Source organism: Anabrus simplex, chromosome 1 (assembly GCF_040414725.1).
Source record: "Anabrus simplex isolate iqAnaSimp1 chromosome 1, ASM4041472v1, whole genome shotgun sequence".
In the NCBI taxonomy this organism is placed as follows: domain Eukaryota; kingdom Metazoa; phylum Arthropoda; class Insecta; order Orthoptera; family Tettigoniidae; genus Anabrus; species Anabrus simplex.
Window position 1 is genome coordinate 883,725,853 of NC_090265.1, and position 12,774 is coordinate 883,738,626.

Consider the following 12,774-nt stretch of genomic DNA (forward strand, 5'->3'; position numbering starts at 1 on the left):
CTGGGATCAGGTACCAAGAACAAAGAATTATGTACAACCTGTAAAAAAACCAAGTCTGCAGTGATAAGAATCGAGAGCTTTGAAAACGAAGCAGCAGTCCAGAAAGGAGTGAGGCAAGGTTGCAGTTAGACCCCCTCCTCTCAATATTTATATGGAACAGGCGGTAAAGGAAATCATAATCCAAGGAGAGGAAATCAAAACCCTGAGATTTGCTGATGATATTTTTATTTTATCTGAGACTGCAGATCTGGAGAAATTGCTGAATGGTATGGACAGAGTCTTGGGTAAAGAGTACAAGATGAAAATAAATAAGTCCAAAACAAAAGTAATGGAGTGCAGTCAAAGTCAGGTGATGCAGGAAATATTAGATTAGGAAATTAAGTCTTAAAGGAAGTACATGAATATTGTTGTTTGGGTAGTAAAATAACTAACAATGGCAGAAATAAGGAAGATATAAAATGTAGACTAGCACAAGCAAAGAAAATAAATTTGCTCACTTCGAACATTGATATAGGAATCGGAAAGATATTTTTCATCGTGGCATCATATGGAAGTGAAACATGGACGATAACTGGCTCAGAAAGAAAGAAATAAAGAAAGAGAATAGAAGCTTTTGAAATGTGGTGTTACAGAAGAATGCTGAAGGTGAGATGGGTAGATAGAATCACAAATGAAGAGATACTGAATCAAATTGGTGAGAGGAGATTGATTTGGCTACATTTGACCAGAAGAAGAGATAGAATGGTAGGACACATCATAAGACACCCACGACTTGTGCAGCTGGTTTTTGAGGGAAGTGTAGGCGGTAAGAACGGTAGGAATAGACCAAGGTATGAATATGACAAGCAGATTAGAGCAGGTGTAGGATGCAGCAGTTTTCTATAAATGAAAAGGTTTTTTTTTTTTTTTTGCTAGGGGCTTTACGTCGCACCGACACAGATAGGTCTTATGGCGACGATGGGATAGGAAAGGCCTAGGAGTTGGAAGGAAGCGGCCGTGGCCTTAATTAAAGTACAGCCCCAGCATTTGCCTGGTGTGAAAATGGGAAACCACGGAAAACCATCTTCAGGGCTGCCGATAGTGGGATTCGAACCTACTATCTCCCGGATGCAATGAAAAGTTTAGCACAGGATAGCGTGGTATGGGAAGCTGCATCAAACTAGTGTATGGTCTGATGACTCAAACAACAATGGAGCGTTTCCTATTATTTTTATATTTCATCCTTTTTCCACCCCATTCCATAGGGCTGCCAACAGTGTCTTTCCATATAGTAAGTCATGTGTACCAAGTTCAGTTGAGAGCTATGATGGAACATATACACTACATCCATAATCTCTGCCATTCTGGACCTACTTTTTCAACTCTTCTCAAATGCCATGCAGGTGGAGGCTGAACTTGGACTTAAATGGCATTCAAAGTGGTACAATTCATCTCAGCAACCCAGAAAGCTATGTATTCGACACTGATATTGGTCATTTTCTATTATTTTTACACATCATCCCCTCCTCACCCCACTGCACGAGATACTAGGGGTGCAGATAGTAAGTCATATGTGTACAAAGTTCGGTTAAGAGGTATACTGAAACATACACACATACATCCATAATGTTGGTCATTTTGGACATCTTTTCACCCTGTCTCAACCACAATTCTGAATGGGCCTGAGCTATGACTTTAAATGGCATCCAGACTGTCGCAGTTCATCTCGGCAACCCCGAAAACCATGGATTTGACACCAATATTGGTCATTTTGGATATTTTCTTTTTTTCCATTTCACCCCCTCTTCTAGTTGTGCTAGGGGTGTCTTGTCCCTACAGTCGTTTTTTCAGATAGTAAGTCATGTGTGTACTAAGTTTAGTTGACAGCTATGATGGAACATTTACACATACATCCATAATCTCAACCATTTTAAGACTTTTTTCACCACTTCTCATCCCTCATGCCAATGGGGGCTGAACTTGGACTTACGACCACATGCAGAGTGTCACTGTTCATCTTAGTGATCCCGAAAATTATGGATTCGACACTATTTGCAATGATTTTTATATGCCAGCCCCTCCTAACCTCCACTTCTAGGGGTGGCTTACTCCCACAGTGCTTTTTTCCAGACAGTAAATCATATGTGTAGCAGAATCTCTCCTTGGTATAGCCTACCTTCATGCATGTGCCTACTTCAAACACCAGGCCTGTATTCGACTATAGAATCCTTGAGCTGGCATGCCACGTTTATGGCCGGTCATTTCTTCATCCGATTCCTAGAGCAGGGTTAGTGTGGTGCCAGTATCTCCCTAACAGTTGGTTTTAGGGCCTTAAAAATGGTTTTCTCTCCTGTAGAGGCTTCTGAAGTAAATAATAATATTGTTTTTACACCCCACTAGCTACTTTTTAAGGTTCTTGGAGATGCCAAAGTGCCAGAATTTTGTCCCGCAGGAGTTCTTTTACATGCCAGTAAATTTACCGACACATTTGAGCACCTTAAAATACCACCAGACCGAGCCAGGATCAAACCCACCAACATGGGCTCAAGCCAGCACCTTAACAGTCTGAGCCACTCACCCCGGCAACTTCTCAAGTTTTGTTCTTATATTTTGAGGCATAAATGAGCTTTGTCTTGTCCTTGGATGACAAATTCAATATTTCTTCTATGTTAGCCTATGTTAATGTACCAAAAGGCCTAAATCTACAGAAATGCAGAGGGTTGCTAGAATTTCTTGTAGACACGGTTACCTGCATGGTCCTAAGAAAAAGGTATACAAAATTATATTCAGACTGGTGAAACGGTATAGATTTGTATAAGGAACAGATGGACAGACAGACATTCTGCTCTATATATATGCACAAGATAGCTGGTCTTTTACATTGTTTTAAAGTTATTTGTACCATCCACTAACCCAGTAACAATATAATTAAAAATAAAATAATGTATTCATGCAATTTATGTAAAGACTTTGTGTGTTAATAGGTTTTATTTATTTTGCTTTTAAATAAATGGTTTCAAAACATCTAACGGTTAAATTATCAAATGCAGGCAAAGCCATGGGCACATGCTAATTAATAAATAATGAAGACAAGATCAATAAGTTGTCAAATACTATAGACTTCATTTCATGCAACATTTGGCAATACAGTACGATATACTGTTTTACGGAAAGTAGAAATCTATGCAAGGAACATGATTAGGAAAGTATTTACATGTAGAGATATTTCTAGATTGAATAATTCTTTTCTTCTTTTGGCAATTTCTTCTTCTATTTAGAGTAATGTATGTACATAATAGTGTGACAAGAAGGATAATTTATAAATATTCCTTCTCATGAAGTAGCACCACGTAAGTCAGACTTGGTAGAGAAAGTTATTTACCACACAAATGAACTTCCTTTCTATAAAAATGATGATATAATGACAATCAATCCATCACAAATTTACCAACTGTGAAAACATCTCCTGTCATCTTACAGATGCCAAATATTTTATTCAGTAACGTATTATCTATACAATGTCATTAATAAAATACACTTGTTTGATATTAAAAATATCACTTTGGAAATGCACGTGCAGTACTATCTAGTAATGATATTTTTATCCTCCAAAAGTAGTCTTCTAAAGGTAGAATGTCACTCACACGTAAGATACAACTAAAATCAAATGAGGAGTTTGAGGGTGTTTTGTTTGAACGATCAGTTGATTCACAGTTATGAAGATATATACCATAATACAAAATCATATTTTTTCTGACCTATCTGATGATACTTGTTTTGTTTTGCTGTTCTTTATCTGTTTAGAAATGTCCTTGGACAAATCGTTTCTCTTCGCTGAAACCTCTCTGAGAAGTGCCAAGTTTTTGAGTAAAATTAACAATTCCTTACGTAATACTTCAGCTTTTCTCTGATTTGCTATTACGTTTAAAGAGTTCCAACTCATATTATCACAACTACTGTCACTGTTTAGTAGCTCACTCAAATTAGCTTCTTCAATGAAGGAAGGATCAAGCAACCTGAGCTGATCTGAAATGTTCGGATCTTCTCGCCTTTCCTTTAGGAGGTTACTCTCTTTTGTAATTAAATAACTACTAACATCGCTGTCTAAATCAGTCTCTGGACTTTCTACACTATCAAGACTTATGTTTGAGTCCACCACCACCACTTGTTTCTGACTTAAATGTTTTTCATTCATCTGTTCCCTAGCTGTATTAGCAACTGATTTGGAAGATTTTGCAGTTTCTTCACTTTTCTGACTTTCAGTCTGAATACGAGACATTTTTACTTCCATCTGGATGTCCTGAGTCTGTTTTGCTTTATCTTTGGTAGTTTCTTTAGTTTTTCTCAGAGGTGGAGCTGTTTTTACATTCTCTTCCTTCTTCTTTGGAACAGGAGGTTCATCTATATTAGTCTGTTCAGTAGTCAAACTTTTATTGTGTTCTGCCATGTCTTTTAACTGTAACCTTGTTCTCTTCACAGGGACAGCTTGTACTGCATCTGAATGTCTTCTTTTTCTTTTGGGTGTATCATCACTTTGACTGTCCACATTCGATGCTTTGACAACTTCGTTTCTAATGTCTTGGCTCACTGGTGAAATCAATACTTTATCACTATTCCTTCTGGCTTTTCTCTTAGTTAAAATGGAAGTGTCAGTGTTACTAATATGGGAAATTTCCTTATTTTCAGTCTTACCATGTTGTGAGGTCAAAGGAGAGTCCTTGTTGTTTGCCATTTTGGTATCTTCAGGTACAGCAATGCAGACTGTTTTCTGCATAGACTTATTTGAGTTCATGTCATCTGTTTCCTTCAATAGGAATGTTCTACTCTGAGGTTTCTTCATTACACTTTGCTTCTGCTTTTCTAATTCTCCAGATGTGCTATTCAGAGGTTTTGACCTACCCTTAACTTTCTGATTAACAGCACTGTTTTGAATCTGTGGTTCTTCAATGGCTGAATTTCCTGAGGTGAGACTGCGTCTACGGTGAACTTTAGTTCCTTTTGGAGGATCTGGATTAGAATGGTTGGGAGTTTCTTCTATAGTAACAATTTTATTTGCTTCATCTTCCTCTTTGTTGATAGCTTGTGGAACCTGTTCAGCTACTTCTTTTTCAACAACTGATTTCTTTGACTTCCCTCTATAAGAATCGGCAATAATGTGCAACTTCTTTCTATTTGAATGGTCAACTGTTAGACTGCTTACAAAGTTTTCCTTACTATTTGGATGTCTCACAATAGGCTCACAGTTTTCGTGAGGTGTTTTTTCTTCTGCAACATTCACAGGAGTTTGATTGCCTGCTGCCAGCTTAATATCCTCTGTGTTAACAGCGTCCTGTTCTTTGGTAGATTTTTTTATCCCCAAAATAACTATGTCTTCCAGTTTTTTCAATATCACTGATGGCTGCCAAAATTGTTTGTTAACGAAAGGCGCCATACCTACAGGAATGTTAATTTCATAAAATGTACGGCTACCTAATTCCACTTCATTATCAAGACTTTCATTCTCAACAACTGTCAAAGACTGTTTTGCTACCTTCTTACGGGATGCTGATACAGTTTTATTCATTTTTGACTTTTGGGATAAAATCTGCTTGCCTCTCTTCACTGAAGTTTTTGAATGAGGAAGTTGTTTATTTCCAACTTTTTGATCCCCTTTTTGAATTTTCTTTTTGGTTACCAAAGCAGTTTTGCCTTTTGATTTTTGTGATAAGATCTGCTGGGCTCTCTTTATTGCAGCTTTAGAATGGGGAAACTGAACATTCTTTTTCTTAATTTGAGCAGCTTTTATTACAGGCTTGGAAACTGGCAAAGATCTCTGAGCTACACTCTTTGGTTTTGGCTTAGGTGACTTAGCTTTCAGGAGTGGTAAGTGTGCTAGTGTTTCTTGCAAGGTTGACCCATACTCCAGACCCGCTATGGGTTCGTTTTCAGACACTTTGGACTTGGTTTTACCAGAATGAGATCTAGGTCCTGTAATCTTTTTGTTATGTAACTGACCACTTTTTAATGAGGTACTGTGTTTCTGACCTTTTTTCTTACTTGATGAAACACCCAAATCATGTTTTAATTTAACACGTTTTACAGTACGTGCAGGAGAAAAATCAACAGCTTTTCTTTTCTTTCCTTTTGGTTCTATACCCTTTGGTGAACTAGTCTCATGAACTTTAGGGCGTCCTGGGCCACGGTTCTTCAATTCAGCTGAAATTTCTAGTGGGCCAGACTTTTCAAGTTCAGTCAGAATTGAAAGGTAGGAACCCTTCGATTCAATTGGAGAGCTTGGCAGCTTAGGCTTTGTTAGCTTCGTCAGACTGACGGAAAGTTGAGTATTCTTCAGAGCTGATGGATGCTTCTTCTTAAATCCACTAGGAGTGCCTGATGACTGAAGCTTAGGATGTCCAATAGGAGTTCCTGATTGCCGATTCTTCTTCGGCCCAGGAGTGCCCGATGGTCGAGACTGTATAAACTCAGCAGAAGCGCCAGAAGAATGGGTCTTCTTAAATTCAGCTGGAGTGGCTGCAATAAGAACAAGAATTGAAATATTATTAAAAATGGAGACATTTCATTAACAATACTATCCTGTCCAAAAAATAATTCTTAATTAGGCCAACGAACAATTATGCAGTTTCTTTTTATAAGGTAAAAAACAGAATAATTTAACAGTCCAGCAATGCAATGAGAAGAACTCAAACTTAACTGACTTTCAATAGAGACTGATCAAAATCAACTTGACAAACAAGCAACACAACTAGGTTTCCAACAGAACTTTCAGCTTATTGCATTACTTTCATTTTAAGACTGCTTCTTAATCGTGCATTTCATGTTAGTAGTTTTTCCACACCCTGAATTTTATGTTATTTTGCCCACTGCAATAGCAACCACCATCACCACCATAATCTATGCTGATGAATACTGTGACTTTATCTGGTGTAGCACAAAAATGTAATTAAATTAAGTTTATTATTATTACTGTTTCCCCTAGCTCAAGGCATCTATTGTAACATCAATATAATGGGTCTATTATTGGACACTGTAAATTTTCAGGCTAACTTATTACTGTTGCCAGCGTTTTGCCTCAGTGTGCTAATTAGGGCTCGTTAGTTGGTAAACAGCACACCTACTAAGACGCAAGGCTAGTGTATACTGTGGAGGCCACTACATAAGACTGTTTGAAGCTACCGGCAGTGTCAATGCACTATGAGAGACCTTGTCTCTTTTGCAAGAGTTGAAGCTTGCCAGCTATCAGATTATCATCTCTCATAGTGCACTGGCCTGCCGGTAGCTTCAAATAGCCTATGCAGTGGCCTCCATGGTATGCACTAGCCACGCATCTTGATAGGTGTGCTATTTACAAAATAATGAGTCCAAGTTAGCACACTGAGGTGAAACACTGGCAACAGAAATCGAGCTAGCCTGAAAATTTATAATGTCCAATAACAGACCCATTATATTGGTATATTACAAATTTACTTATTCGGGACAAATAATTCAGGTTCCCTAAGGGAATCTATATACATACAAACAACACTAGGAAAGTTTTGCAATGTGAGTGAACGCTTTAGACTTTTTCAAAATAATTTCCACACTCAATAAACTTCTCCATACATCGAAACCAGTCACTGGACCAACTCTGCCACTTTACTTCGGTTACATTTTCACACTTGATCCCATGCTGCCAGAAGCTCCTCGTCGGATACAAAACGCCACCCTTTCAGCTTCATCTTCACTTCTGGGAAGAATGCGAAGTCACATGGGGCAAGATCAGGACTCTATGGAGGGTGATCAAGCACAGTCAACCCTGATCTGGCAAGAAAATCCATTGTTACATTAGCACGATGTGCTGGAGCATTGTCGTGATGCAAGAGGTAAGTGTTGAGCCGTGATCTTGGACGGAGCTGCTTGAGAGCCTGGATGACCTGAGGCAGACAAGTCTCACTGTACCACTTCGCAGTAACTGTCCTTTGTGTTTCTAACACATCCCGAGTCAAGTGAAGAATACTGCAATCATCCTTTTCTTTACTGACCTTGACTTTCACACAGTCACAGGAGTACCCTCATCTTCAAACAGCCACACCTTGTTCTGGGATTTTGTTGGGGCATTGTAATAATAAAGCCAAGTTTCGTTACCTGTAACGATGCTATTGACGTTATGCGAAGTCCCATTTTCAAACTTTTTAAGCATTTTTCAGCACCATTTCACTCAATGTGCCCTTTGTTCCTCTGAAAGTGAATGGGGCACCCTAAGGGAACAAACCTTTCTAACATGGTAGAATTGAATGAATAGCTGGTGTAGGGATGTGGAGGGTCTCTTCTACCTGTCAATATGTCAACCGCCTCTCTTGCTGCTACATTTTCCTCACAGCGTCAATATTTCCCTCAGTCACTGATTCAGACGGTCGCCCAGAATGAGGATCGTCTTCAGCCTCCAAATTTCCCCTCTGGAACTCTTTGTACCAGCAGAAAATTGTTGTCCGATGTGGTCAGTCTTTCCCCAGCACAGGAGTCATTTCCTCCAGGCACTCGTCAACAGTTAATCCACAAGCAAAATTGTAGCAGATAATTGCACGATATTCACCTTTAGACCACACTGACATCTTAACTTGCTTTCAATCCCACTGCTTGGTAACAACTGGTGTGAAGGTCTCACCTTGCTGTCTTCTAGACCGGTTTTCATCCCTCACCATAACAGGGGTGTCCAGCCAACCGTTCTTGCATATTCAAAACTTTCCTAGTGCCCTTTGTATATATTGTGACAATGAATGATAAGACTCCAAGGTAGGCAGCACACGCTTGCAGGAGGTGACAATGTAGATGGATGGAAAATGAGCAAAACAACAGCAGCAGCAAACTGTTGAGGAATGCGATAAGGAAGCTCCTAGTACTCCACCAGAAGCTGGAAACTTAACAATGAAGAATGTACCTAGAATGATCTGGAGGTGAATAATACGAGAATATTCCATGGGCAGTCCAGTACGGAAGAGCGGAGAACCTGTCTGGAGTTAGTCTTGAGTGAGTCAATGTTGCATCAATCGCAAGCAAACATAACATGATAGTACAAGTCTGCGATGAGTTGTTTATTGGGAGTGAGTTTGTCGAGTGATTATGCAGAGTTCAACAAGACTCACTACTGTGAAATGTTCTGGAATAACACTACACTGTAGGAAGCTGTGTGGAGAACAGAACAAGAGGTAAAGCACCGGTGTGTTGCATATTTGACCACGATTGTGAATAAAACTGTGCTGAGTTCAATACATTTTGTGGTGTTACCTCTTTGTGTAGTGACTTAAGTTTTAAGGACTCAGGTAACTAGCCACAACTGATGTCAGAAGCAGGATTAAACAGGTAACTTGTTTAGTACCAGAACATTTCTAGAATAACTGACAAGAAGATAAGCTCTGTGTAATGCAGTTGCCAATTCAACTCAGCCAGAGTTTAAAGACAGTCAGGATGAGCTTAAGATAGAACTTTTGGCCAGCCAGGATGAAATTAAAGCCAAGTTGAGGAAACTTAAGGGTGGACAGTAAAAGTTAGAGGAGGAGGTACATGTTCTTGAAGTAAAATTATAAAGCTGCATTATGCAGGATGTAAGCAAAGTGGTAGAAACATAGAAACACCATTCAAGGCAATACCTCAGACTGTAGAGTCCAGTGTTTGGAGACTTGAGGTGCGAGATGAGTTACTTACAGGGAAAGATGATGGACCTAGAAGCCAGAGCAAGGCCTACCAGAAGCGACAGCATTACCAGTGTTGTGGAACTGAAACTCCTGCGTTTAGACAGGAGCACATCGTGGACAACATTCCACAACCAGTTCAAAACCATGGCCGACCATAAAGGGTGGAACTACACGAAAGAACCGAGCAGTTCATTGCCGGGCCTTATGGACAAGCGAAGGAGGTACTATACCGTGTTTGATCAGGCGTCACGAACGAAGAGATTTTGAGGGTGCTCGAGGAACACTATGGTGACCACCAACAGCCTACTAAATCTAACTCAAAAAAAGAGAGGGTACAGTGAGCAGGTGAATTGCTGTAGGAATTCGCCGTGGAGATGGAATTGCTGGCCCACAAGGTATCGGGTGGCTTACGACGGAGCAAATACAGTGGGAGGCTGCCTACAGGTTCGCTGATGGGCTTCGCAATGCCGAAACCCACCAACAACTGATGCTCAGTGGGGAGCATTGCTTTAAGGATGCCCTCACCATCGGTCTAAGAAAGGAAGCGGTGAAGACGACAGCAACTTTGACGTCACTGGTGAGGGTAAAAGCTATAAGGTGTGAAGAGAACCCGGTCATTCGCTACTCACCACCAGATTGCCGAGGCTCCAGAGGAATCATCTGCTGGCAATGTGCTGATCACAGCCATTTGAGAAAGGACTGCTGCAGGAGGCAGCCCTCACCCCAGGAAACGAATAGGAGCCAACAAGATGAGGGGCTCGTCGACGCTGTCATTACCAACCAATTGATTCACACTGAACGTAGTCATCAAGAGGAGTGACGACAGCCTGATTGCAGATGAGTGGCTCCGAGACAGGCCATGCCACATCACGAAAGACATGGGGTCGGCACTCACCATCACCAAGCCAGTGCTACAGATAGCTTCAGGAGACTCAACACTGGATTCAGAGAAGTCAGTGCATTTGAGCCTTCGTTGCAGACATTGTCAATGAAGTCATGGGACTCGATGTGCTCTGGGCTTATGAAGCAACTCTTGATGGGGGACTATGTGTGCTACGGCTGTGTCATCAGCAGGTTAGCTTTGATGCCCCGGAACAAGTTCCCAAGTAGTGAAAGTGACACTACCAATGAGAAAATAACACTGACCCATAGTGAGATAGTGGTGATGGCAGTATCAGGGTGCCCACTAGTAACCCATGTCTATTTTCCCTGTGATATACCAGTTTTCCCTCCATTAAATTTAGTGGAACGGGGTACATAAGAGTGACACCACAGTATGATTATTATACTCTGGAATCATATTTTGCATGAACACTTACAATGGCATAAAGAACTTGAAATAAATGTATCATAAGTCAAACAAGCTACATCTTATCATGAAATGCCAATCTGTGAAGGGCATTATCAGAAATCCCATCGTACACAGCCACTAGAAGAAACGCTAAAACCATAAAAAATTAACTACATTGCTCACAGCAAAGCATCAGTCAATCACTCTTCAAAGTAATGCCTGTGCTCATCCGGTACCCTAATCTTGAAATTGGCGTGAGTGAGTGTGCCAGTTTCTAAAGCAAATTGTAGTGTCATTTGAATATGTTTCAAATATGATGGTCAACTAGCGTGCTCAGAAACAAGCACCAGTGATATATTCCTTTCTTTGTAGAATTTTTTTACAACTTGCTGTATGTCGCACCGACACAGATAGGTCTTACGGCGACGAAGGGATACGAAAGGGCTAGGAGTGGGAAGGAAATGGCCATAGCCTTAATTATGGTACAGCCCCAGTATTTGCCTGGTGTGAAAATGGGAAACCATCTTTAGGGCTGCCGACAGTGGGGTTCGAACCTACTATCTCCCGCATGCAAGCTCATAGCTGCGTGCTCCTAACCACACAGCGAACTCGCCTGGTTGTAAAATTCTTCTCTGTGATAACTTCGCTTTTCCATAATAGGTAAAATTACATGGGTAGCTCTTAAAACACTGGGTGTTTAAAAAAGAACATTAAGAAGAGAAGAGTTACTACCTATTTAATTTATAATATTATTATAATTTAAGTTTTGGTTTAATGATAACAAGGAAATTACAAATTAATCTTCTTCTTCTTCTTCCTAGCATTTTCCTGACGGTGCAGGGTCTGCTGTTTTAATCTTGGCTCGCCATTTTCCACAATCTTGGGCATCGTGCGGTCTTAAGTTGAGAGTCTTCATATCAACATTTACTGTGTCATGCAAGCGCTGCTTTGGACGTTCATCTGGACATTGCCCATTAATCTCAAAGGAGTGGATGAAATTGGCAACTGTTCCAGGTGCAGCACGTAGGACGTAACCATACCATTGGAGATGCTGTTGCCGTGCCTTCTCAGTGATGGGTGTAATGCCCATTTGCTAGCGAACAGTGACATGATGCAGGAGTGATGCCCATCGATCAACAGGAGCATACACATTTCCACTCCATAACTTTGTCAGCTAGTCGGCATTCAACATCATATAAAGCAACAGGACATACTACTACCATGTGGTATATTTTGAATTCAGACATAGTGGCATCCTTCTGGGGGACGCCCTAACATTATCCGACAAAGCTGAAGTAGACATGATCCATTGGTTGCGACAGAGTTATGGACCTGCCTGTCGCCAAAGCCTGTCATTTTAGAGTTACTGTCAGCAGGAATTTAGGCCGCTCTTAACATAGAGACCAGACGCCACTCCCCACATGGAGAACGGATGTTAAATCTGATATATGCCCATAGTTATGGACAAAAACCTTTCACTCTTACGAATCCCGAGTACTAGGTTGCAAGCCGCACTGTTCTGAACACCAGCTTCTCCACTTCACACATAAACCTGAGCTGGGGCCTTCCATATTTATGACCCGTGGAGAGAGGGTGTCCCAGTATTGTAAAGCCATTAGGAGTAGGGGCTGCCTGTTGGTCCGCAAGTTAATTTCCGAGGTACCATCACCAGTGTGCATTTCTGTAGGCCCACTGTCGGACACCTGGGAATGCGTCCTCTATGGGTTGACAGGCTCCTGCGAGGGCAATTAAAAATGAATGGGCAAAAATTATTACCTATGAACATTTAATTATACTATTAAAGATCTGGAATTCTGTAAGGTACACCACACTCGA

The 12,774-nt window shown here is 40.7% G+C and overlaps 1 protein-coding gene across 4 annotated transcripts in view; it reads right to left on the minus strand.

Annotated features, from left to right (window-relative positions):
- Window positions 1-12,774, minus strand: part of LOC136857684 (triadin) — a 222,052-nt gene that overhangs the window by 10,908 nt on the left and 198,370 nt on the right. For 3 of the 4 annotated variants that reach the window (XM_067136533.2, XM_067136534.2, XM_067136532.2), the window contains one exon: window positions 3,451-6,489. In XM_067136533.2, the coding sequence (XP_066992634.2) occupies window positions 3,722-6,489 (2,768 nt within the window). In that variant the 3' untranslated portion in view covers window positions 3,451-3,721. Of the gene's footprint in view, window positions 1-3,450; window positions 6,490-12,774 lie in introns of those variants that run through there. The other variant, XM_067136535.2, reaches the window with a different exon arrangement.